Source organism: Electrophorus electricus, chromosome 16, assembly GCF_041902795.1.
Source record: "Electrophorus electricus isolate QZ-2024a chromosome 16, ASM4190279v1, whole genome shotgun sequence".
In the NCBI taxonomy this organism is placed as follows: domain Eukaryota; kingdom Metazoa; phylum Chordata; class Actinopteri; order Gymnotiformes; family Gymnotidae; genus Electrophorus; species Electrophorus electricus.
Genome location: NC_137512.1, coordinates 24542501 through 24567850, shown reverse-complemented (window position 1 = coordinate 24567850; position 25350 = coordinate 24542501). Strand labels below are relative to the sequence as shown.

The window sequence follows — 25350 nt, the reverse complement described above, 5'->3', positions numbered from 1 at the left end:
GTGTCTTCTCCTTTGTCGATCTCTTAGTCATACTGCAAAAATGTTTCCTTTAGTTTAAAAATACTAAGCCTCAGGAATTTGAAATGCATGAAAAAACAACATTTGGAAAAGAAGCAAGAAATAAAATGGATAAACAGAAGATGGAAACAGAGAAGAGAGCTTTGCAGATGTACATCTGTGTTGTTCTGAATTCTAAAGGTGGGGCGCTCATTTGGAACATTACTAATACCGACTACAGTTACAATGAACTTGGCATCGGTCAAGATCTAGAACAGTGTTTAAACACCTTGATTTATCCTGCATGAATTGAAGATTTTGTTCAGTTCAAACAGCAGCTAAATATTCTACTCACTGAGATAAGGCCTTGGAATCAAGTTGAGGGGAAGTGAACATTTACAGTGTTACCAGTGGCCTTTTTGAAATATCTGGAAAGTTCACTCTATTACAAAGAAGAAAAACTTCTAAATTCATATATAACTGTCCAGTACATTCCAAACAGAGCTAATGAATTCCATGTGTTTTTTTTCTGCTGAGCTGCACAGCCTCTCATCTCTACTGATGCTGATGCAATAAGAGTTCCTGTTTGTTTTCTCTTCAGACCAGTCTAACCACCATGGAACCTCCAGCTGTACCCCATTAGCTCATCTGCATGTCCATCAGATCAGTCTGACCACCTGCAACCCTCCAGCTGTACCTGATTGGCTCATCTGCCAGATCTGACCAGTCTGACCCTCTGTACTTGATTGGGTCATAACCACTGCCATTGGCTCTCCTGCCAGACTGTCTTAGTTGTTTACTCTGTGGACTACAAATTAGTTCTACAAATTGAATAACTCCAGTATTTTTGCCAAATATGTTGGTCATTCCATTTGGTTTGTTAGCTGCTTCTTCTTCTTCTTCATAAGTTTTAAAGCATGTTAAAGTTAAAAGCAACTTTTATTCCTTTTGCGCTATTTGCCATTCAGTGTCAACCAGAGGAGGATGGGTTCCCCTTCTGATCCTGGTTCCTCTGAAGGTTTCTTCGTTCTGCTCTCTGGGAGTTTTTCCTTGCCACTGTCACCTTGGCTTGTTTATTGGGGGTTTGGAACTGGATTCTATGTACATATGATCTCTGTAAAGCTGCTTTGTGAGAACATGTGGTTTAAAAATGCTTTATACAAATACATTTGGATTTGAACTTTTGGGACCTCTTGAAGCAGTCCAGGTTGGGCATGACCTTATGACACAATGGCAAGAGAACAAGCTCTTCACCACAACAGGAAAACCCATGAACCATTTTGAGATCATTTGAGGCCTTCATTATCTAAATTACATTATATTCTGCATCCTTTATGCAGTCAGGTCCAAAAAATCTGCTATGTGCTATAATGAACTGAAGTGATTTGGTGATGGGGTATTTTATCAGGGGAACAGATCAGCCTCAAACATATTCGCTGAGCTCCTTTGGCATTGTTACAGCTTTCCAGAATTCCACACACTACCACACTGAGTTAATATCATGTATTTCTCTTTAAAAGATGGAAACACCTGACAGTGTGTGTTGGAAGTCTACATGGATTATAATTTGAATGAAATGCAAGCTGTAGCAACAGTTTAAAAAAAGGCAAAAAAGTTATACGTACAAGATAGATTTCATATATTATATTAGACATGAGTGATGGAATGAATAACCAAACAAAGTTTACAGCAAAGATCAAGTGCACTTACAAGTTTTGGTGTTCAAAGATAAGAAACTGGTGGAATTGCGTCATGAGTGACCAAAGCCAACACAACGAACAAAAGCCACACTAGAAACAAAAAGATGATGGACTAAGCTAACAAAGATAAACAGACAACGACTACACTGACTACACTTTTAGAAACAAAGATAAACTCAGACCCAAATAAAACGGCAGCCACTCCTTACCACCAGTGTGTAACTATATACAGGACAACATATATACAAGATACATATATTATCCAGCAATCAAACAAACAAGGGGCCAACCCAAAGTCATACACATAATCTAGCAAACACAAGCTCAAAATGTAGCAACAAGTCAAAAACCAGCAACACCAAACTCTTCTCCAATGAGGCCTCAGCCGAGCCCTTTGGCTCTTCCTTTTTCTTTTATATTGTCCTCTGCTCAGCAGAAAACCTGGTGTGGATCGGGATGGGGGATACCGGAAAGGCAGAGGCAAAACTTGGAACACACAGGCGGACATAACAAAGCGTTACAGAAGCATGGAAGGCTGCGCTGAACTGGGACTGAAACACTAAATGGGACTGGTCCAGCATTCTGGTTCAGTAGTGTTCATTCAGTAGTGTTCATTTGAATTCTATTCTGTGACAGAATTCCAACAACTGTTAATCCACTGTTAATCAGAAAATGGTCTATGTTCTTCCTGTTTTATTTGATGTTTTAGAGACATTTCATTGTTTTTCTTCTGTTTATATAATTCTGACTAAAGGTATATAATTCTAACTAAATTCTGGCTTCACTTGGCCTAATTTATAAATGTCTTCATATTCATAGCAGCAAGTCTAGCTGTCATTTCTGAAAAATTCTACTGTGGAATTGAATACAGTGGTATTCGGTTGTGTTATGTCCACCTATCTGTGTTTCTGTTTTCCCTCTGTTCAAGGTTTTGACTCTGCCTCTGCTGCGTCCCCTGTTCCAGTGAGCCAGAGGACCATGTAAAGGAAGAGGAAAAAGGGCTCAGTTTGTGGCTGATTAGAGAAGAGACTGTTGTGTTAGTGCTTGTACTTGTGTCTGCTTTTTGATATTTCATCACTTAGGATTTGTGTGTATGACTTTGGCATGTCTCCCTGAATTATTGTTCACTGATTCCCTTGTTGGTTTGGTTGCTGGTTGCTATATTTCACTTGTATATATTGTCCTGTATAGAGTAGTTACGCAGTGGTGCAATTACAGTTTCTTTCACTTCTCAAAAGAAATGGTGCGGTCAAGGTGAATGTTCAGAGATCCTGGGATGTGCAGAAGCTCGGTTTTGCTGGAGTTGAGCTTCAAGTGGTGGCCTTGCATCCATGAACCAATGTCACTCAAGCATGTTGAGATATGTCTGGGAACCTGTGCATCAGAGGGTGGGAAAGAAAGAATTAATTGGGTGTCATCAGCATAGCACTGGTAGGAGAACCATGACATTATATCATCAGGTGAGAGAGTATATAAAGAGAAGAGAAGAGGGCCTAATACTGAGCCCTGGGGGACACCAGTAGAGAGTCTACACAGATTGGATTTGGATCCTCTCCATGTTACCAGATAAGACAATCCTTCCAGTTAGGAATGAAACCATTTCTATGTGGAGCCAGTCACAGGGAGGCTGGAAAGAACAGAAAGGAGGATGTTGTGGTTTACTGTGTCAAAGACTGCCAAAATGTCCAGAAGAATCAAGACAGATGACAGATTTGCAGCTTTAGCAGCAAACTGATATGAGGGCTGTTTCTGTTAAATGTGCTGGTTTTTAGCCAGAGTGATTGGGATCATGAAGCTGTTTCTGGGGGAGGAAAAGAGATAATTGATTGCAGACAACTATCACAAAAACTTTTGAAAGTAAAGAGTTTGTCTTTGGTTTGTCATTACTTAGTTGGAGCTGTTGAGTTTTGCCTTCTTTAGGATTAAACCTACCCTGCTGGTCTTTAACACAGTTGTCCCGCCCGCAGACCGGAGCATTCTCTGTTTCCCTGGCAACCTAGTCACTTCTGTGTTTTCCAGTTTTCATCTGTTTCCATGGTTCCCTGTCACCTCCCTTTTATCTCGAGCTGCTCCTAGTTTGTCCCTAATTGTGGTCCTATGTGAACCTTGTTCCTGCGTCTCTTGTTTGCCGGTCATTGTTTCTGTATTTCCCGCTAGATCTCGCTGCTTGTTCCTACTTTCTATGCTCTTCTGTTTTTTTGACTACGTTGCTTTCCACATTAATATTTACTTGTTTGATTCCGCTTTCTTTCCTCGTCTGATATTCTACCGTTGCTTCGCTTCTGTTTGTTTCCTCTTAATAAATATGTATATGCAAGTATTATCTGGTTTTCTTTAAGTTATTATTACTTATGGTTTTTTTTGTCTTGGCTGTTGCTTGTCTACCGTATGTAGTCCAGTTCAGTGTTCTCCCTGTATGTTCTAGTTTTATACCTCTTTGTTGTTCTGTTAGTGTTTCCTTTGTTTAATTCCTTAGTTCTCGCCCTCACCCTGTGAACCTGTTACTCTTCTGTTAGTATGTTTGTTCTTTGTTCTATTCTGTATTGTTAGTCTGTGTCCGTTATTAAACATATTATTTAGTTATTCTATCCTATCCGTCCCTTCTATTATGGATTCCCTATGTAGTTCAGTTCCGTCTCATGTCTAAGGTGCCCGCACTTCGCAAGTGTGTTCGCTCTCCACCTCCACCACGTTACAGAAGCACCTACATGTCCAGAAGATAAGGAGTGGTTGTTGGCAGTGATAAATAGAAACACATCTCTGGAAAGTTTCTGGAACAGCGTAGAAGGAATGGGATCCAGTGGGCATGTAGTTGGATATCTGGAAGTCAGGAATTGAAGGATTTCGTCTGAGGAGAGAGGAGGAAAAGAAGCCAGAGAGTTGGATGTAGGGGAATTAACATGGTTTGGAAGAGTGAGAACAGAGGAAAAGGACTGGTGCATTGCTGCAAGTTTCTCCTCAAAGAAGATGATGGAACCCTCAGGGATAAGAGGGATGCTGGGGAGGGGAAGGATTAAGGAGAGAAGAAAAAATACTGAAGAGCGTGTGTGTAATGGGTGCTGATGGTTCAAATTTATCTCTGTAGTGGGATCACTTTGTTGATGTTCCTTCAAGTGAGAACTTTCAAAGGAGTGAGTGGTAGGAAGTGTGGTCTGAATCTAGCTGAGTTTTCCTCCACCACCTCTCTGCAGTGTTAAGTTTTCTTCGATGGAAATGCAGTGCTTTTGGCAGCCAGGGGGCAGGAGGGGCAGATCTTGCAGGTCTGGATGAGAGAGGCACAAAGGATTCATTCATAGTGTACCTGTATCCAGGGAGGGAGAAGAAAAAGAATCAGGATGAGGAAGGGTAGACAATACAGCAGAAGCAAGAGAGAAGGGAGAGATGAAGGACAGATTGCAACAAAGGAGGAGGACCGTGTGAGGGGGGAGGTGTAGACAGAAAGAGTGGGGAGGGAGAGAGTATAGAAAGTGATGATCTGAGAGGTGGAGGGTGACTGCCATGTCTGGTGTTACGGCCTTATCACAGACACCCCTTGTGTACTCAGTAATCCAGGACCAATAGGGCACAACCTAACATATATCACAGAGATGCACACTCCACTGTTTCAATTAATTTTGTTCATCTTTATAAATTACAAAAAAACAATCACAATATAAACCAAACTTACTTCCCTGAAAAAAATAAAATAAAATACAATAATTCTATCTTAACTCCCTAAAACAAAAACAGGGTAGAAAAGGCAAAAGAAACACGTCACCCATCTTAAGTACAAACTAATAAGGCCATATTTCAGGAAGCCTACAGCTGATAGCAATGTAGAAACTCAAAGCCATCTACTGTGACTGCATGGTAGCCACTGATCAAGCACAAATACCAATCTCATAATGTCCAAGGAAGTAACATTGATGCTGTGGTGCTCTGTCTGAAAATTTGGGTCATTGTCTTTCTGAAATGTAAACCTTCACCCCCACCTAAGATCTTGAATTAGAAAAGAAGTATTCACACAGGATCATCATCATCATCATCTCAATTTTCTTGGTACGGGTCGTGGCATCAGCAGGCTGAAAAGATCAGCCAAGGCTTTTCTATTCCCTGTATCAGATTCCAGCATTCCATTTTTTTCAGAAGAGTTTGGACTTGGAAGTGCTGCCAACCACAGTAAAACTCAACAGCAAAAACCCATGATCACTAACAAATCTGTGCCAGAGACCAGAGCTGGTCCATAGTTCCATAACCTTTGTGGAAACCACATTAATCCTCCTAGGTTGAACTATAAGACTTTTTCTAATAGGAATTAGAACAGAACGTCTGGTTTTTAAATGCAGATCATGACTCCAATTTGCCAGTCGGAGGGCATTGTATTCCTCGGAAGAGCCAATGTGGTTCATCAGAAAGATTCTAAAATATTTTTATTTTTGAGTGAAATTGGAAAAATCTCTTTCTGAGTAGTAGTTTGGAAGTAGTTTTCACTACTCAAAGGTTCAAAGGTTAACCTAGGCATTTCTCTTTCTGCTCTTTAATTAATAAACTGATCTTAAAAAACTCTTCATGAATTCATGTCCATATTTATAGCACATAGTTGTTTATAGATAACGTTCAGATCAGGTCTTTGATAGTAGAGTGTTATTTTGCATTATTAAAGATAAGCCTGACATAACTCCCAGGATTAAAGACAACATTTTTAATTAAAAAATATTTTATTACAATATAAATTAAAATAAATTAAAGGGAATAAGTCAAATAAGTCCTGACAGTTCCAGTTCTTCAGTCTTGAACAGCATTTAGTGTAACTCACAATAACGTACTTATCTTCACTAAAATAAGATTTGTTTAGTTGGGTTGTCACGGCACGCTTCCCTTCGCACTGCTCACGTGGTTCGGCCCGCGCGTGCAGTGGGAGCTCACTGATTGTCTTGTTCGTAACCACGTGCCTCTTGTTAGCGCACACCTGCACGGGTTTGTCTTTATGTGTGTATTTAGCCGCCTGTCGGGCTTTGTTTCTGTTTATGATCCTGGTTGTTATTCGTGTTCACCCTGCATGTTCTCTGTGAGTACCAGTATATTTACCAGTCGTGTATCGTCAGTAAATGTTTGTCCACGTCATGGCAGTGTGGGTTCTGCTGCTTGCCCTGCGGCACTCGGGCTGTTACAGCTCGTTTAATGTATAGATATTTGGATTCCAGTGATTGTATATATACACATACACAGTTTCTATAACATATACAGACATCACCTGCCCTGTTCTTTAGGTACAGTTGTACCTAATAAACTGATGCTGCATGTGACTGATCAACCAGTAGGTGGCGCCAAACGCCTTTACCAGGAATTCGACATAATAATAAACTTTATTTGTATAGAACTTTCTTAAATTATTCTTTGTAGTTTACAAAGTGCTTTATGGAGAATAGAATAGAAGGGTAATAAAGCTTATTCTGCAGAGATCTCTCACCTCAGGAAGATATCTGACAGGAAAAGGAAAAGAAAACAAAAGAATTTAAGATAAGGAAGGCTATAAAGCACTAAATTATGAAAGAGTGAATGGATGAATAATAAACCTCATTGCATGCTGGGATCCATCACACCAGGAAGGTGTTTGCTATAATATAGCATATAAATGTAATATATAAGAGAAACTGAAACTACAATCAAATAACTTAAACACAATGAGAAAATGAAAAGACATTAAAGGAATGAACAGTTTAAAACATTAGTTTATGAATCAGTTCATTTAAAGGCTGTTTAAGACCACATTTCCACAGTGCAGCAGTATTGAAAACTAAAGTTAAAATATAGCAGAAGTGTAAACACACAGGTTTCTCATTCTAGCAGAATGATTTCACACACAGACAGTCACAGCTGTAGTAAGTGCAGTGTCTTCTGCTGTGGAATAGAGGTCAGTGTGTGTAGAATCAGTGTTCTGATCCCTGTTATATAGGGAGAGAGGGCTGTTCTCCAAATATGAACACAGGAAGTCTTCTGCTACTTCCTCCTTCTAATTTAGTTTTTCTCAGTGAGCTGTGAACTAAACATGTGAACTAAAAAATAATTCTCAGAGTCAAATAATATCTTTTTACAATATCTTTCAATACTTTATTTTATTAATCCAATCAAGTCTTCATTCTTTCTTCTGGAAATGTGAATGAAACAAACTGTACAATGAACATGGGTATTACATCTGAAATTAAAGCTGAAATTTGTTGAGTAAATCCTTTTGATTGTGGGAAATGAACCACAGGCTACAAAGGTAAAAAGTTGTTTTTTTTTTCATTTTTCTGTTTTAATGAACAAATGAACATACACAATTGTCATGAATTCTTCATAATTCTTCATATCAATCTCACAGAACACTGAAGCCATGAGTTGTGTTGTAGTAATAACTTTGCAGCAAAGACAGTCTGGAGGCAGAAACACACACATCATCTTTACTGGTGCTCTCCTGTATGTCCTCCAAAGCAAGAGGCAACACACATGGACACGTAGATACATGGATACGTGGACACTCCAGGGTCAATAATAAAGAAAGATGCTGTAGGGTTTAACCCGACTGAGTAGCATGGAAGGCCAAGCCTTTTAAAAACTGCTTCATAAATTGGACTGAACTGTTATTGTCCCCTGAGATTATAGTTTTGTTGCACAGTTTATCTGATACAGCACAATGTTGTTTGTGTGTTGTTGGATTTATTTTAATGCACTAGACTAAGAAAACCCCAAACTTAAGATAATTCACTCCAGATATAAGCAATTACACGTCAGTTTCTAGTAGACACCACAAGTAGACATTTTGCCTGAGCCGGAACAACTCCAACATACATCAGCTGTGATGAGCAAAGTTCCTTAAGCTATTGACATAAAATTATTTGTAAAAAAAAAAAAAAATAATAATAATAATAATAATAATAATAATAATTCTCAATATTCACACAATGACAAAGCAAAAACAGGTTTGTGTAATGTCTTGAAAATTTATTTAAAAATTCAAATATTCAGTTTACAGAAGTATTCACACCCTGCACTTAATACTGGTTTCACCCATTCTTCTTGGCAGAATCATTCAAGCTCTACCTGCTTGGATGGTGGGCATTGCTGGCCAGCCATTTTCAGGTACCTCCTGAGATTCTCTCTGGGATTCAGGTCCGGACTGGGTCTGGGCCAATCCAGGACCTTTAGAGTTTTCCTGACATCAATCCGTGTGCCGTATTGATGGTACAAATCAACATTGACTTTCTGAAATGTAACTTTGCCCAAACCGAAGATCTTGGACTCGAAAAGAGGAAAAGATTTTCATACAGGTTCATCATCATCATCATCATCATCATCATCATCATCATCTTTTCCTCGTGAGGGTTGTGGCGTCAGTAGGCTGAAAAGATCTGCCAAGCTTTTCTATTCCCTGTAACAGATACCGGCATTCCATTCTTTTCTGGGAAAAGTAGGTCTTGGAAGTGTTGATTTTCGTCCCAGGCTGCTTTCCATTTGTAAGGGCGTGGAGCAGGACGCACAGATTTCATCGACAGGGACGAACATTTAATGGAACATATAAACAAAACGGCACTCACACGTATTACAGACACGGAGCATGAAACATTTAACAATAAACAGACACGATAACCGGGAATGCATGTAATAACGACACTAACATTTTTAGCAAAATTAACACACTACATTAACGGGTTACATCGACAATGACCAACAACGCTGCACACCCTGACGTGAGTTTAAATACAGACAGACAGCATGAAGTACAGGTGTGTGCAGGTGTGGTTACAAACGAAAGTCCTCCCACTGCACGTGGCTGGCCGAACTACGTGACTCACGGGAGGCGAGCGTTCCGTGACACCATTGAGCTGTGCAGTACTCAAGTACTCAAATATATTACTCAGGTACTCAAATATTATATTACTCAAGTACTCAAGTTCAAATAGCAGAGATGCTATCTCAAGAAAAAAAAATTAATTACAGTGAAACATTCAAATATATTCTGACATTTCCAGTTTTGACTTTTTAAAATGACTTGGTGTAAAACATAACACTGTAAGATTTTTTTCAAACACAGGGCGCTGTTGGAGGACTTATGATAAAAATAAGTTTTGTTTAGTGTTTAGATGGATCGTTTAATGTGTTGATATTTGAATTTCAGTTTGAGTTTCTCATTAACATTTGACTCTATTAACAAAAATACTAATCCTATAAGGTTAAAAAAAACTCATAACATTAAAGTATTTTTTATAATATAATTTATGGTAAAAAAAAAAAAGTTTTATTTTTTCAGTTTGCTTCAGTCTAGTGTTAACTTTTATTAATGAGAATAACTTAAGGGTTGTAGCAAACCAGGAGCATTCTGGGAGTTGTAGTTTTAATTGTGGCTTTATTTTGTGTGTCCAGAGCAGTAAAATGGCTGCTGGCATGGCTGTTTAATACAGAGAATGACCATTTATTTCTATCTGAGCTGTCACTCACCTCTTAACATCTTAAAACACAGAAACAATACCATTACACAGCATACATATTGCAACATAAAGTGTTACGTATATATACACATACACAGCTTCTATAAAATATCACTGGCCCTGTTCTTTAGGTACAGTTGTACCTAATAATATCCTGCTATTTCCTTCGGGATCAATAAAGTGTTATCCTATGTCATTTTAATAAACCGATGCTGCATTTGACTTACCAAACAGTAGGTGGCGCCAAACCCATCTGGAATGGCTTCAGACGGGATGTCTATTTGTTATTGTTAAGAACACCAGTACGTTCTTCCTTCTCAACAAAATACCAAACAGTTGATTTGTGCTCAGCTAATATTTTGGCAATAGTTGATTCATTCTGATGGTTTCATGACTTCATGATGGTCTGCTTTTCTGACTGTGGGGCTACTTTGGTTATGTTCAGAGACAAAACAAATATATTCATCAAATATTAGAATTATAATAACACAATAAAATGAATACAGTACAAATATAATACAAATATAATAGTTAGAATATCTGTTCCTCTGTTACTTATGAACTTGTTTTTAAAATTCTTCCTGACTCTACCTCAGTTCTTGTGCTATATAGTTTCATTGCATTCTTATTAGTGTGTCAATGTACATGATTTAACAACAATGCCGTTTGTTCACGACTGGCCCTCCTTAGCATCCTGTCTCCTTGGTTACCACGTCTCACGTCTTTGCTTTGCATTGGTTCCGTTCCTTAGTTTCATTATTTATTACCAATATTAATTGTGATTAAAAACAAGAATATTCATATAAAAACTGAATATTTAAAGGTTTTTGGTCTGTACCATTTTATATTCAATTACTTTTGAGCTTTTTGTTTGCAGAGAGCATTTTGGGATCTGCATTTTTTGCAGTATTAGTGCATGAGAGCATTGCAAGTTGATAACATATACAACATATTAATTAAAATCATTTTATTAAAAATATTATGGTAAGAAGAGCATAAAAAGGACTGATCAGTTTTTCAATCTTCTCCAATACAGTATTGATTAATGGTCTTGGCTGTGGGATTGTTGAGAGTGTCCACAGCGGTGACATGGTTGCTCACCCACACAGCATCTGGATTTACACAAAAGTGTTTTTCTGATACAGTTTTAAATCTGCAGGAGACAGCAAAATATGATTAAAATTGGGAAGAATTTAGAAAAGATCATTCTGACAAAGTACAAACACAACACAGTGCTGAAGTTTAACAAGATTAACAATCAAGTGTACATTTGTCCTCAAATTATCATCATGTCAGTGTTTGAAGTTAAATCATTATCACTCACATAATGGCTTTATTGGCACAGTCACTGTCTGTATGTGTGTAGGACATCACCTTCTTCAGAGGGATCTTCACATCAGTCACACTGGTACAGCAGTCAGGGGTATGTCCATGTGGAGCTGTAGGAGTCACAAACAAGCAGCTCACATCATGATCCCAGCACACAGTAAACAAATGACTGACCCATTTTTCCTGGTTTGGTAGTGTAATTTCCTTCCTCTGTGTGTGTGAATGTGGGTTCAGTAATCAGTCCCACAGTCCTGCTCTGGTGATGCTGCTCTCTCCTACACTGACAGTAATGCAGCTGAGTAAATTCAGGAGACTCACCACTAGAGACTAGCTGGAGAGAACAGAGCAGCAGCACAAACAGCAGAGCAGACAGGTTCCTCATTTTAGCAGAATGTCTGATTTCACACACAGACAGTCACAGCTGTAGAAAGTGCAGTGTCCTCTGCTGTGGAATAGAGATCAGTGTGTGTAGAATCAGTGTTCTGATCCCTGTTATATAGGGAGAGAGAGGGCTGTTCTCCAAATATGAACACAGGAGGTCTCCTCCCTTTTATTTATGTTTACTCAGTGAGCTGTGAACTAAAATCAAAAATGTAAAATAATTCTAAGACTCAAATATTTACAGTAATTTTACTGAGCAATTTATGAATCATTCACTAGTAGTAGTTTATTTTACACTTTTAGACTTTTATGGTTTACAATAAAAGTTTGAATAAGTTGTCCAATATACAAGAGCTTGCTGAGCCAAACCAACCAACCAAAAAAATCGACCTCCACACATAAGTTTATGTAGCTCCACTTTCAGAAGGCTGATTCAGGCAAACCTGCTCCAGCATTACAGTGTATTCAAATACACCTACTCACTGTACAGGACTGTAATGCTGGCCCAAGTGCCGTTGGGCGTGGAACAGGATGCTCAGACTCCCTCGATGGTGACAGTGACGTTTATTTACATACAATATAGTAATGGTGGCACTCACGTATAACATTCATGGATAACATAACTTTATAACAGACACGGATAACTCACATGAAACTGAAGACGATACACACAGGCATAACATCTACACAGACATTCAACATTACAGGGCTACAATGACCAACGGGGAGGTGCACACTTACAGCGGTTTAAATCAACATACAATCACTTAACGTCTGAACCTTCTACAGGTGTGCGCCCTCATGGAGGGCGTGGCTACAAACAAACGAACCCCCTGCACGCGGCAGGCTGTACCACATGACTCGTGGGGGAGGAGCGGTCCGTGATAAGGTCACTGTTCTTATTCCCTCTTGGATTTGTCAATAGGAAATTATAACACACAAGGACTGTCAGATTCAGGTTACATTAATGTGTCAAAGTTTGAGGTGAGATTGTGTTTGGTCGACGCATTCTTGGAAATGTGCTGTCACCTGTGGTTGTAATCATTCATATTATTCCTTGTGGTCTTAGTAAGTGATGCTTTTCCTTCAGTGAAAGCTTGAGGTGGTGAAAGTGCACTTTGGCAAAATACAGGTGAAAATAATACACCTGAACATTTTGAAAGTACATTTGTACATAGTTTAAGTGTAATAACTTATTTATGAATAATATAATATAATCCAACAAAGCCAATTACAAACTGGCATCACTTCTCTCTTTCCTCTCAAAAGTTCTTGAACGAACAATTTACAATCAATTCTCTCTTTTCCTCACCCACAACCAGCTCCATGATCCCAATCATATTGGCCACAAACCGGCACATTCAACAGAAACAGCCCTCATAGCAGTGATGGAGACACTTCATGTTGCTAACGCTGCCAAACTGTCATCTGTTTTGATTCTTCTAGACCGTTTGGCAGCCTTTGATACAGTGAACCACAACATTCTCCTCTGTGTTCTCTCCAGTGTTGGTGTGACTGGCTCTGCATGGAAATGGTTTCAGTCCTATTTGCAAGGACGGTCCTATCACGTAACATGTAGAGGATCCACATCGAATCCATGCAGACTCTCCACAGGTGTCCCCCAGGGCTCAGTACTGGGCTCTCTTTGTATACTCATTCTCTTGGTGATGCAATAACTCGTTCTCTTGGTGATGTAGTGTTTTGCACTTCTAGGTATCAGCATTGATCCCTGTATTTCAACAGCATTCTATTTCAATGGTATCGTGAACTCTAACCTACTGCTAGGATGCATTCTATGAGTAAATGACAAAGAACGTTTGTAAATCGCTAAGAATGTCTGCCAAATCCAGTAAATGTAATTACAATGGAAAATTGAATTGCCATGTCACTTAAAAACCATATGTGATAGATTCAGATTCAATGTTAAAAGTGTTATAATTTTCACCTATTTCAGTTGTGAAACAAAAAGGTTCAAATTGTGTTGCTCAGTGTAATATTAATAAAGCTTGTGAATAACATCTTGGATTGTGTTTCTAAAAATCCTAAAGGGTTTGTTGAAGTGTGTGAAGTTAAGAAGTGAAATAAGAAAAAAAGAACAATAAAATAACATAAAATCAAAACTAAGGAGAAAAATTTAAAACAATTGAGTAAATTGGAGTAGACACTAATTAGTGAAGCCCTTAATTAACCTCTAGGGACGTGAGGTCAGTATGATGGATGATGTCCACAGTAAACTCCCCAGTGTGTTTTGCTGGGTGTTGTGCTGTGATCAGACTTGGTGTCTGTTCACTGGACTCTCACACATCACCTACAGAGACCTGCTGATCATCCTCGATTGAGCCCTCGCCTGTTTACATTCAATTTTTAAAAAATTTACTGTGAATTGTTCATTCATGTTAAGTATTTATTTAGTTAAGTAAGTCAACATAATCAGACTTTTACACAGTACATGTAAAAAGCAAAGTACAAGAGTAAACATAACTAAATATTACACAAACTATGTGTGCCAAACTTGGTAGTACACTGATAATAATCTTTTGTAGCACTCTGAGTCCACACAAAAATTGTCTACACCTTATACTTCTTCATCGTGAACCTACAGTGGAGGAGAGTGGAGATGTGAAGCTCAGAGAAAGCTGCTATCAGGTGGAGGTCCAAGTAAAGGCCCAATCCAGAGGCTAGTTTGAATGACCTAAAGATACCCAGAACCTCTTCAAAATAAAACCTGATTAATAGTTTCTTAGATTAGCATAAGTTTTAACAAACACATGTAACTCAAAATGTATTACTGTTTTGTTTATGAACAAACAATACATATTTTTTACATTAACTTTGTCATGATGCCTGCAATGATCAAGTAAGCTAACACACAGAATCAACACACAGAATCAGGGGCTTCACATGAAGGAAATCAGAAAAATGTATACAAAATTCTACACTTCATCCTCTGATTCTGTTTTGTTTTTCTCTCTCTATCATACCCTTACATACACACACACACACACACACACACACACACACACACACACACACACACACACACACACACACACACACACACTTACAGCACGGCTTCTTTGTTGCACTGCTGGCGGGTCAGTTTGTAGCTCCTCACATTGTTCAGTTTTATCGACTTGTCAATGAAGTCAAAGCAGCAGGTCCTAGGTCCAGTCCCGTAACGCATGCCTGCAAAACAGTCGCGTAACGCATACCTGTGAGACAGTCCCGTAACACATACAAGTGAGACAATCCCGTAACGCATGCCTGTGAGACAGTCCCATAACGCATACAAGTGAGACAGTCCTGTAACGCATGCCTGTGAGACAGTCCCGTAACACATACAAGTGAGACAGTCCCATAACGCATACAAGTGAGACAGTCCTGTAACGCATGCCTGTGAGACAGTCCCGTAACGCACATACAAGCGCGACAGTCACTGTCAGCTGATACGAAACACAAGCACTCTCTTCACAACCTCTAAAAGTGATGACTGAAGACACGTCACACACAGATGCTGAAAACGTCTATTAACACTACTTTAGAGTTTTGTCATTTTCCATTTTTCTTTTCTAAAGTCTGACATTTAGTTTTAGGTTCAGTTTTCTGATTTGTTTCTGTTTACCTGTCTCTCTATTTCTGTCTCTCTGTGTCTCTCTCTGTGGCTCTCTCTCTGGGTCTCTCTCTCTTACCTTCAGTGAGTGTGACAGTGCTCAGAAGCACCACTGCAGACAGCAGGAGCAAACGGATGGCTGACATGTTGCTTGAGCTCTTTAGGTGACGCTGTAGGACACAACCAATGAATGCCGAGCACAGCTGAGTAAGGTGAGTGCTGAAGGAGGATTTACTGTTGTGTGGTCCACAGAAGAGAGACACTGTGTCTTTATAGACATTCACAGGGATACCCCCTTTTGGAGGAAGGACACTGGGGAATTTAGCACTCCCATGTGGTTAAAAAAAAATCCAGGCATGCTAGCAGATCATTTGTCCTTTTGACATTTACGGGTTTCATGGACTGTCACTATCTCTACCGACAGCCTTTCACTTCTCCTTCTTGCCCGAGGCCGCGATGCCCATCTGACCACACTTTAAACATCACACACCATGGTGGGGTAGAACAATCTCACCATCTCACACACAATACTGGTTTAGGGTCCTTTCAATACGTAGAGGGGATGTCAGTGAATTTTCAATGTTTATTTTTTTACCAAAAAAGGTTTTTTTCTGCACGAGTTTCACTACTGCTTTTTCTGGGACAGTAGATTGAAATAAATGTAAAAAACAGAATTAAATCTTTCATATACATATGTATATAGTGTTAGTAAACAAACAGAACACATTTGCACACTGTAAACCAATGACATGTGTTATAAAACACTTCTGCTCACATGCATTTGAATTCTAAAGATACTAATGTGTTCATAAATATCATTATTGCAGTATTGAAAGGTTCATTCTTCTGTAGGTTTAGAAACTCAGTCTTAATTTGAGAGCTAAAGATGGGCTTTAGGTTTAAGTCCCTTCAAAGAGGCCGAATGAACAAACATCACAGTGGATGGCAGTTCTTTAACTGCACTGTTCAGGCTCATTTTAATCTATCATTCAGTCAATCAATCTACCAATCAATCTTAATCTTAAGATTAATTAATTATTCATTTATTAATACAACTGTAACTCAGAATAAATTTTATCACAAAAATGTAAAAAAAAGATTTACATAAAGATGGGGTTTTACATAAAAATAAACATTAAAAAGGCATTTTGATATGGCCTTAATCACTGTATAATGTGTGACTGATGAGTTGACTGTTATATCACAAACACTATCAGAAAAAGTCCTGTAAATGAACACGACAGTATGCTGAGGTCATAAGTCCAGATCACTGGAGCTGATCTTTCTTACAGCTGAAAATATGTTCATTTAATTGGTACTTTAAAATGAGCGACTGATGTAAAAGTTGCCTTTCAAATTTAGTATGAATATGGTCAAATGTACCAGGTCAAAATATTACCCAAATTACAAGCTTGGTGTCTTAGACTATATAACTGCAGGACACAGCAGCTACAGATGGGAAATATTATTCCATGTGTCTCTTTATTTGGTAAAACTATAATAATATTGTTTCCCATAGATACTTCTCTTGAGAAGTGTCTATGGGAAACATAGATACTTTTATACTATGATGTCCACAGTAAACTCCCCAGTGTGTTTTGCTGGGTGTTGTGCTGTGATCAGACTTGGTGTCTGTTCACTGGATTCTCACACATCACCTACAGAGAACTGCTGATCATCCTCGATTGAGCCCTCGCCTGTTTACATTCAATTTTTAAAAAATTTACTGTGAATTGTTCATTCATGTTAAGTATTTATTTAGTTAAGTAAGTCAACATAATCAGACTTTTACACAGTACATGTAAAAAGCAAAGTACAAGAGTAAACATAACTAAATATTACACAAGCTATGTGTGCCAAACTTGGTAGTACACTGATAATAATCTTTTGTAGCACTCTGAGTCCACACAAAAATTGTCTATACCTTATACTTTTTTCATACTTATATGTTATTGAAATACCATCAAAATGCACAGAGTACTATTTCTCTTAGCTGTGTTCATAAATAGAAGTGCATTGACAAATACCAAATACCAAATACCATAATGTAAAACTAAACACTCAGAGACATTCTTGTTCACATTAACATTTGTAATAGATAGCTTTAACATACTGAATGGTTAGTGGTAAATACAGCACAGACCACTACAAGCTTTAGAGTTTTGCTTCATCTGTCCTACTCCTTTGATTTGAGCAATCAGTGGTGAGGAGGAGGAAGGCCGTGATGAAGAGGATTACAGCGGGCCCTTGCCGCTGACCATCTTGCTCTGCAGAACCTTGATGTGCTGTTGCACCCACGTGTCAGTGGTCCGGGCACACACCTGCAATCCCTTCTTCATCGTGAACCTACAGTGGAGGAGAGTGGAGATGTGAAGCTCAAAGAAAGCTGCTATCAGGTAGAGGTCCAAGTAAAGGCCCAATCCAGAGGGGACTTTGAATGACCTAAAGATACCCAGAACCTCTTCAAAATAAAACCTGATTAATAGTTTCTTAGATTAGCATAATTTTTAACAAACACATGTAACTCAAAATGTATTACTGTTTTGTTTATGAACAAACAATACATATTTTTTACATTAACTTTGTCATGATGCCTGCAATGATCAAGTAAGCTAACACACAGAATCAACACACAGAATCAGGGGCTTCACATGAAGGAAATCAGAAAAATGTATACAAAATTCTACACTTCATCCTCTGATTTTTCTCATAATTCTAATTTCTGATTCTGTTTTGTTTTTCTCTCTCTATCATACCCTTACACACACACACACACACACACACACACACTTACAGCACGGCTTCTTTGTTGCACTGCTGGCTAGTCCGTTTGTAGCTCCTCACATTGTTCAGTTTTATCGGCTTGTCAGTGAACTCAAAGCAGCAGCTCCTAGGTCCAGTCCTGTAACGCATGCCTGCAAAACAGTCGCGTAACGCATACCTGTGAGACAGTCCCGTAACACATACAAGTGAGACAGTCCCGTAACACATGCCTGTGAGACAGTCCCGTAACACATACAAGTGAGACAGTCCCGTAACGCATGCCTGTGAGACAGTCCGTAACACATACAAGTGAGACAGTCCTGTAACGCATGCCTGTGAGACAGTCCCGTAACGCACATACAAGCGTGACAGTCACTGTCAGCTGATACGAAACACAAGCACTCTCTTCACAACCTCTAAAAGTGATGACTGAAGACACATCACACACAGATGCTGAAAACGTCTATTAACACTACTTTAGAGTTTTGTCATTTTCCATTTTTCTTTTCTAAAGTCTGACATTTAGTTTTAGGTTCAGTTTTCTGTTTACCTGTCTCTCTATTTCTGTCTCTCTGTGTCTCTCTCTCTTACCTTCAGTGAGTGCGACAGTGCTCAGAAGCACCACTGCAGACAGCAGGAGCAAACGGATGGCTGACATGTTGCTTGAGCTCTTTAGGTGAAGCTGTAGGACACAACCAATGAATGCCGAGCACAGCTGAGTAAGGTGAGTGCTGAAGGAGGATTTACTGTTGTGTGGTCCACAGAAGAGAGACACTGTGTCTTTATAGACATTCACAGGGATACCCCCTTTTGGAGGAAGGACACTGGGGAATTTAGCACTCCCATGTGGTTAAAAAAAAATCCAGGCATGCTAGCAGATCATTTGTCCTTTTGACATTTACGGGTTTCATGGACTGTCACTATCTCTACCGACAGCCTTTCACTTCTCCTTCTTGCCCGAGGCCGCGATGCCCATCTGACCACACTTTAAACATCACACATCATGGTGGGGTAGAACAATCTCACCATCTCACACACAATACTGGTTTTGGGTCCTCTTTCTCTACGTAGAGGGGATGTCAGTGAATTTTCAATGTTTATTTTTTTACCAAAGAAGGTTTTTTCTGCACGAGTTTCACTACTCCTTTTTCTGGGAAAGTAGATTGAAATAAATGTAAAAAAAACAGAATTAAATCTTTCATATACATATATATATTGTTAGTAAACAAACAGAACACATTTGCACACTGTAAACCAATGACATGTGTTATAAAACACTTCTGCTCACATGCATTTGAATTCTAAAGATACTAATGTGTTCATAAATATCATTATTGCAGTATTGAAAGGTTCATTCTTCTGTAGGTTTAGAAACTCAGTCTTAATTTGAGAGCTAAAGATGGGCTTTAGGTTTAAGTCCCTTCAAAGAGGCTGAATGATAGGCTGAATGAAAGAGGTGTGACTGATGAGTTGACTGATGAGTTGATATCACAAACACTATCAGAAAAAGTCCTGTAAATGAACACGACAGTATGCTGAGGTCATAAGTCCAGATCACTGGAGCTGATCTTTCTTACAGCTGAAAATATGTTCATTTAATTGGTACTTTAAAATGAGCGACTGATGTAAAAGTTGCCTTTCAAATTTAGTATGAATATGGTCAAATGTACCAGGTCAAAATATTACCCAAATTACAAGCTTGGTGTCTTAGATTATATAACTGCAGGACACAGCAGCTACAGATGGGAAATATTATTCCATGTGTCTCTTTATTTGGTAAAACTATAATAATATTGTTTCCCATAGATACTTCTCTTGAGAAGTGTCTATGGGAAACATAGATACTTTTATACTATGATTCCAAAAGAATTCTATGTTTTCTTGTGTTTCGGAGAACTCTGTCCACCTTGTTCACTGGGTGAATTCCTGCTTCATCATGATATTCAGAAGGTACTTTCTGATATTTAAGAGGTATTTAGCAATGGTTCATCTTGAACCTTCTCTCCCCAGACCAGCTCTCTGAACACATTATATGTGCAATTTTCCTTGAATTATAATTTATTTAAATTACATTTACTGACATTTTCTTTTACCCCAGGTTGTGGTCCAGGCCTGGTCTTGTTCTGGCACTATAGCACTGCTTTGCTGAATGAGAAGTAGGAAACACCACAACTGAGACTGAAACAGTACTGAGGTGTAGGAAACACCACACCTGAGACTGAAACAGGTCACAGGTGTAGGAAACACCACACCTGAGACTGAAATAGCACTGAGATGTAAGTAACACCACACCTGAGACTGAAACATGTCACAGGTGTAGGAAACACCACACCTGAGACTGAAACAGTACTGAGGTGTAGGAAACACCACAACTGAGTCTGAAACATGTCACAGGTGTAGGAAACACCACACCAGGAACAACTGGGTCATTTTTAGGCTGTAAAGTGCAGAACAACCATTTTTCAATCACAATCACTAACACCTAATGACTCAGTCAATGTCTGATTTGATTATATCAGCAGACTTTTTTATTTATTTGTAGAACGTGTGGTTCTCCTGCACGTGAAATCTAGTCTCGGTATGCAATGTAGTGAGCGCACGCTGTCTTCCCCTCATTTGCATTGACACACCCACACACACTCACATTTCTGAGTGCTCATGAAGGCAGAAGGTTTCTTCCTATTTCATGGTAAACTCCATAAAAGATGACAGGAAAGCACCCGCAGTCCCCTAAGCACTCTCTTCATGAATAAAGACACACAGACACAGAATCAAAGAGGATCAAATTTGTTTATAAAAAGCCGAAGACCCCAAAAAAGCAGTTAAAAAGAGCTGAGACAAAGAAAGCTGTTCACTCCCCTCCCCGGATAAGCTGGCTGAGCGTGATACGTGTATCAAATAGCATTCCACCTGAAAAGAAACTGCAACACAGATCAGGAACCTCGTGACGGCGAGGTGCTCGCGGATACGGCGAAGGAAGTGAGTCAGTAGAGCTTCAGCATACCCTGACCTTTCACCCCCAAGCATGGCTGGCCCACTCATCCCCTTCACAGCGGCATGGAAGATCTTGGTGAGGCTTGACCTTTCACACTCGTCTTGGACAGGTTCCCGTGGTCATATTTTAAAATGGATTTGGAGGAGCTATGTAAGTCAGAACAGGAAGTGCTAATTCTGGCCACTGCAAAAGGTTACATTATCTGGAGCAGAGCAAAGCACTGTCAATACAGTTTATTCTAGTGGGTCTCAGTCCCACTGTGTGTGTGTGTGTTGGGGGGGGGCGGGGGGGGTGCATGTGTGTGTGTGTGTGTGTGTGTATGTGTCTCTTTGTGTGTGTGTGTGTGGGTGTGGGTGTAGGATCAAGGGGACAGTTGCCCACGCATGCAGCTGGCTGGGACAGGCCTCATGCCACGTTAACCAGTTCCATAAGGTGTTTTAATGTGTATGCCATGTACTTCCAGATGTGTAAAGAGATAAATGTTCCTAGTTCATGTAAATTTGGACATATTCATCGTACAGTCAGGGATCTTCACACCATGTCTCACCAGATGTAGGATACACACAAGATATCGCGGTGTGTACACAAACATTATAAGAGTGTGTGGCTGGTGAAGATGACTTGAAGATTGGTGGATGGGAACAATTTGACACCTTTATAATTCTTACTACAGAACATGGACATGGTACAAGGTCTTGGCAGAAGGTTGCAGCGGCCGTGCGGATTGGATTTGGGCTGGGATTGATCACAACTTTTCCTAGCACATCAGTCATTTACCTGAAAACATAAAGAAGCTCTGCCAGACCTCAGAAAAGTCTAATATAGCATCAAGCATAGTAATGCATCATGGGTAATGCAGTCTTTCAGTGTTTTCCGCAGCTGCAGTACCTAAGCAACACGAGACCTGCTTTGGACTCATGTAAAAACTTACACTAAATTACAGCCACAAATGACCTACAGAGCTGGAAGCTACCCAGCGCCACTGTGGGCAGGTCTGTGGAGAGGATGTCCCGTGGTGCCAACACCTACAGCACTTAATAAACACATGCTCTACAGTCACCTGTTTTATATTACAAATCCGTAACCGTCTTTCTGATGGCTCTTGCTTAACACTTCAAATGAGCACACACATAAGAAGGGCCAAAGCTATTATCTACAAAATGATAATGAAGATTTTTGAGGTAAAGAAAAAAAAAATACATTTTTTTAAATGTATATATAAGATGATTATTTAGATGAATTTAATTATTTGGTGTCACTGGGTGGGACCTCAAGGTTTCGGCCCATGTTATTGGCTAAGCCAGATTTTCCACGAACCTGCCCCTGTTTCAGTGTGAATGAGCCACTGTTTCATGTACACATTAATCTTCATCTGCACAGGTAAAAATGAATTAAACAGATAAATTAAACTTCTCATAGAAAAGGCTACAACGCCCAACCTGTTGAACTAATCCCATTAAAACATGTTCCTCTGGAGCCTGGTACTGGGTTAAGCAACTATACTGGAGCACACTAAAAATCGAAAAGAAAAGAAAAACACGATTAAGGATAATAACAGGTTCAGATCGATATTTTAGATGTCAAGTAGAGTGAAATCAGAAGAGCTTTAGATGACTCCAAGCCCCAGATAGGAGCTGATTCCACAGCCACTGCAGTAGACATGGATCACAGCTCTCAAACGCCAGCACTCTGACGGGAAGCTATCCATACATGTATACTCATCAGGTATTCTCATCTCTCCTCAGAAATCAAACTATACCGCAAAATATATCAAGAAAAGAATCTTGAATGTATGCAATATATCAAGCATTTCCTATTATGAACTGTTTTCAAATCATTTAATTTATTTCTAGACATTTTCTCCTAATTCTTGGTGTCTTAAGTGAAATTGCCTTAAGGAAGTGGTGGATAATTATACCTCCTTTAGGGATTTAAGTCTTAAAAGAAAGAAAATGATCTGCCAAATCTGTTTGATACATTCCTTTGATAAGACACCTAAAAGTAATTTTAAAACATCTAATAGGTTAAATAATCTGATCACTTTAAGTTGCAGAAATCTCAGACATATTGTTTACATTCAGGGTGATTTGGCTTACTAAGATGGCTTTTTTTTCACGTCTAACCCTGCAGAGGCTGTGGAGACGTTTTGGCAAATCCTGCCAAAGACTGTTCAGAACTACTTAGGACTGTTCAGAACAGCTCAGGACTACCCGGGACTACCTAGGCATTCCTTCCAGTTCACCCATATTCATCATAAGCACGTTAGCAATTGCGGGAAACACTGTATTATTAAAACTGAACACAACAATAATAATAATAATAATAATAATAATAATAATAATGATTATAATAATATAAAGTATAAAAGCAACTAGGTGACAGGAATAGAGAGCACAGGAGTAATGTCTGAAATAATTTTCAGTCCACTTTAAGCATCCTCAATAGTGTTGCCTGTAACTCAATAACAGGTGTGTAAACATTTGTTTGGATGCCAGCATCTTGGCCTGAACTGGAACTGGTAAATGCAGAAAGCCTTTTCACCACATTCCAAACCCCTCCCGCGGCACCTGCGAGTCATAGCAATACTGCATGGTCAGCTGCATGGCGTCTGTGACACAGACAGAGAACCTGTGATGGTGAATCACTGTCAGGATTTCGTTCTGAATATACAGGCTGGTCACCTGCTCCACGGCTAGGTACCTGTGGGACCCTCCGTGTCGATCAAACAAAAATTCAGACAATCTTTGTCCAGAGAATGCACACACTGTACATACTGCCAAACTGGTTTTCTTACTGCACACTACTGAATTTCAAAGACTGGCTACAATAAACCGACAGTGAAATAGGAGATTTTTCTATTGTATAGTCTGACCGTAGGGAAGTAGTTGATTCAGTCAAGATGCCCCAGACCACACTACAAGTCCAGTACCATTGAACAATATTCAGTGTCTGTACAGTATAAACTCCCTACAAAGATGGCATGGCTGGCCATAGAAAGGTCTAGAAAGAGGTTAGAAAAGAAAGCCACGTCTTACTGAGGTTCTGGAGGATAGAGAATGGGAAAGGTCTTTTCTTCTAAAAGAGGACTCACATCAATATGAACATGTTTGTGTGTTTGTAAGGTGGCAGGACGTGCAATACTGAGAATCCAGGCTTCCTCTCATGCAGTCTTTTCCCTGAAAGACTTCCTGGGTCATGGCACCAGAAAATGAACTTGCCTCCCTACACAGGCCCCAGAGAAGTCTGAGAAGAACAGAGGAGAGCTGAACTCAACTGATACAACGTAGTAAGTAATGTAAACTCATTCTAGGGGTAGTGGAGACTTCCCAAAAGAGGAAGTGACAGAGTGAGATTGTGGTTTTGCCTGGTTAGAAGAGCGGTCTCGTGTGTGTGTGTGTGTGTGTGTGTGTGTGTGTGTCTGCGCACATGTTGGTTTGTGTGGGAGTGCGCATGTGAGGATGTGTTTCTAGGTGGGTGGGTGGTGGGTGGGTGTGCGGGCGTCCATATGCATGTTGGTGTGTGTGTGTGTCACAGAGACCTGCACCTCTGCTGTATCTCTCTTTGTATGTCTTTGTCTCCCTGTGTGTGTGTGTCTGCTTGTCTTCACACCATCTTCAACATCGAACAGTCCTGTCAGACTATCTTTCTGTACATTGTTTGCTCATTCTTTCTCTCGCTCTCTCTCTCACTCTCTCCCTCTCTCTCTCACTCTCTCTCCCTCTGTCCGTGGCATTGTGTAACAGAGTGTCAGGTTTCTAAGACTCCTCTTCTCCCGTTGACACTGCCAGCCTTAAAGCCACAGACAGGTGGTCAGTCAAGCCAGCCAGCTGAGTGATGAAACTGAACTCCTCAATGTCCTGTAGGGGACGATATCACAAAACTAATTAAATACATACACTTTTTATTACAATTTAACATGCCATATGAGGGCTTAGGTTGACTACTTTTAAACATACGTTTACAGATTTATTAGTGGCCATGTATTAACAGATTAACACGTTTCCTGTACATTAAGGGTCAAAATTAGCTATTTAAATATACATGAATATAGAATTTAAATAGAATAAACTGGCATTGGCACTGAAAGTAAACGTCTACAAGAAGTATACTTGATTCGTTACACTTGTG

General features: G+C 39.5%; 3 protein-coding genes and 1 long non-coding RNA gene across 12 annotated transcripts in view; all 4 read right to left on the bottom strand.

Moving 5' to 3' along the window:
* Positions 1–11096: 11096 nt before the first annotated feature.
* Positions 11097–11923, bottom strand: LOC118242273 (uncharacterized). Of its 2 annotated transcripts, none has more exons than XR_014117425.1 (3): positions 11792–11923; positions 11469–11583; positions 11097–11297 (listed from the first exon to the last, which is right to left on the bottom strand). It is a non-coding gene; the product is annotated as an uncharacterized LOC118242273 (long non-coding RNA). The 2 variants fall into 2 exon arrangements; XR_014117426.1 differs by having other exon boundaries at positions 11097–11256.
* Positions 11924–14243: 2320 nt separating this feature from the next.
* On the bottom strand, positions 14244–15998 carry LOC145651678 (uncharacterized). The gene is made up of 3 exons (XM_081698800.1): positions 15544–15998; positions 14920–15040; positions 14244–14546 (listed from the first exon to the last, which is right to left on the bottom strand). The coding sequence occupies exons 1-3, from the start codon at positions 15608–15610 to the stop codon at positions 14423–14425; spliced, it is 312 nt and encodes a 103-aa protein (XP_081554926.1). The 5' UTR covers positions 15611–15998; the 3' UTR covers positions 14244–14422.
* Positions 15999–17189: 1191 nt separating this feature from the next.
* Positions 17190–20861, bottom strand: LOC118242286 (monocyte chemotactic protein 1B-like). The gene is made up of 3 exons (XM_035532318.2): positions 18819–20861; positions 18259–18379; positions 17190–17810 (listed from the first exon to the last, which is right to left on the bottom strand). The coding sequence occupies exons 1-3, from the start codon at positions 18883–18885 to the stop codon at positions 17699–17701; spliced, it is 300 nt and encodes a 99-aa protein (XP_035388211.1). The 5' UTR covers positions 18886–20861; the 3' UTR covers positions 17190–17698.
* Positions 20862–20998: 137 nt separating this feature from the next.
* Positions 20999–25350, bottom strand: part of smpd3 (sphingomyelin phosphodiesterase 3) — a 40301-nt gene continuing 35949 nt past the window's right edge. For all 8 annotated transcript variants that reach the window (XM_035532322.2, XM_081698798.1, XM_035532324.2 and 5 more), the window contains one exon: positions 20999–25079. In XM_035532322.2, the coding sequence (XP_035388215.2) occupies positions 24978–25079 (102 nt within the window). In that variant the 3' untranslated portion in view covers positions 20999–24977. The remainder of the gene's footprint in view (positions 25080–25350) is intronic.

Coding starts and splice junctions, on each gene's coding strand:
- LOC145651678 (XM_081698800.1), bottom strand. CDS start 15,610: ATGTCAGCCATCCGTTTGCTCCTGCTGTCTGCAGTGGTGCTTCTGAGC. Junction 15,041..15,543: donor CACTGTCACACTCACTGAAG/GTAAGAGAGAGA, acceptor ACTGTTTTGCAG/GCATGCGTTACGGGACTGGA. Junction 14,547..14,919: donor TGCAACAAAGAAGCCGTGCT/GTAAGTGTGTGT, acceptor GGGTATCTTTAG/GTCATTCAAACTAGCCTCTG.
- LOC118242286 (XM_035532318.2), bottom strand. CDS start 18,885: ATGTCAGCCATCCGTTTGCTCCTGCTGTCTGCAGTGGTGCTTCTGAGC. Junction 18,380..18,818: donor CACTGTCGCACTCACTGAAG/GTAAGAGAGAGA, acceptor ACTGTTTTGCAG/GCATGCGTTACAGGACTGGA. Junction 17,811..18,258: donor TGCAACAAAGAAGCCGTGCT/GTAAGTGTGTGT, acceptor CCTCCACTGTAG/GTTCACGATGAAGAAGGGAT.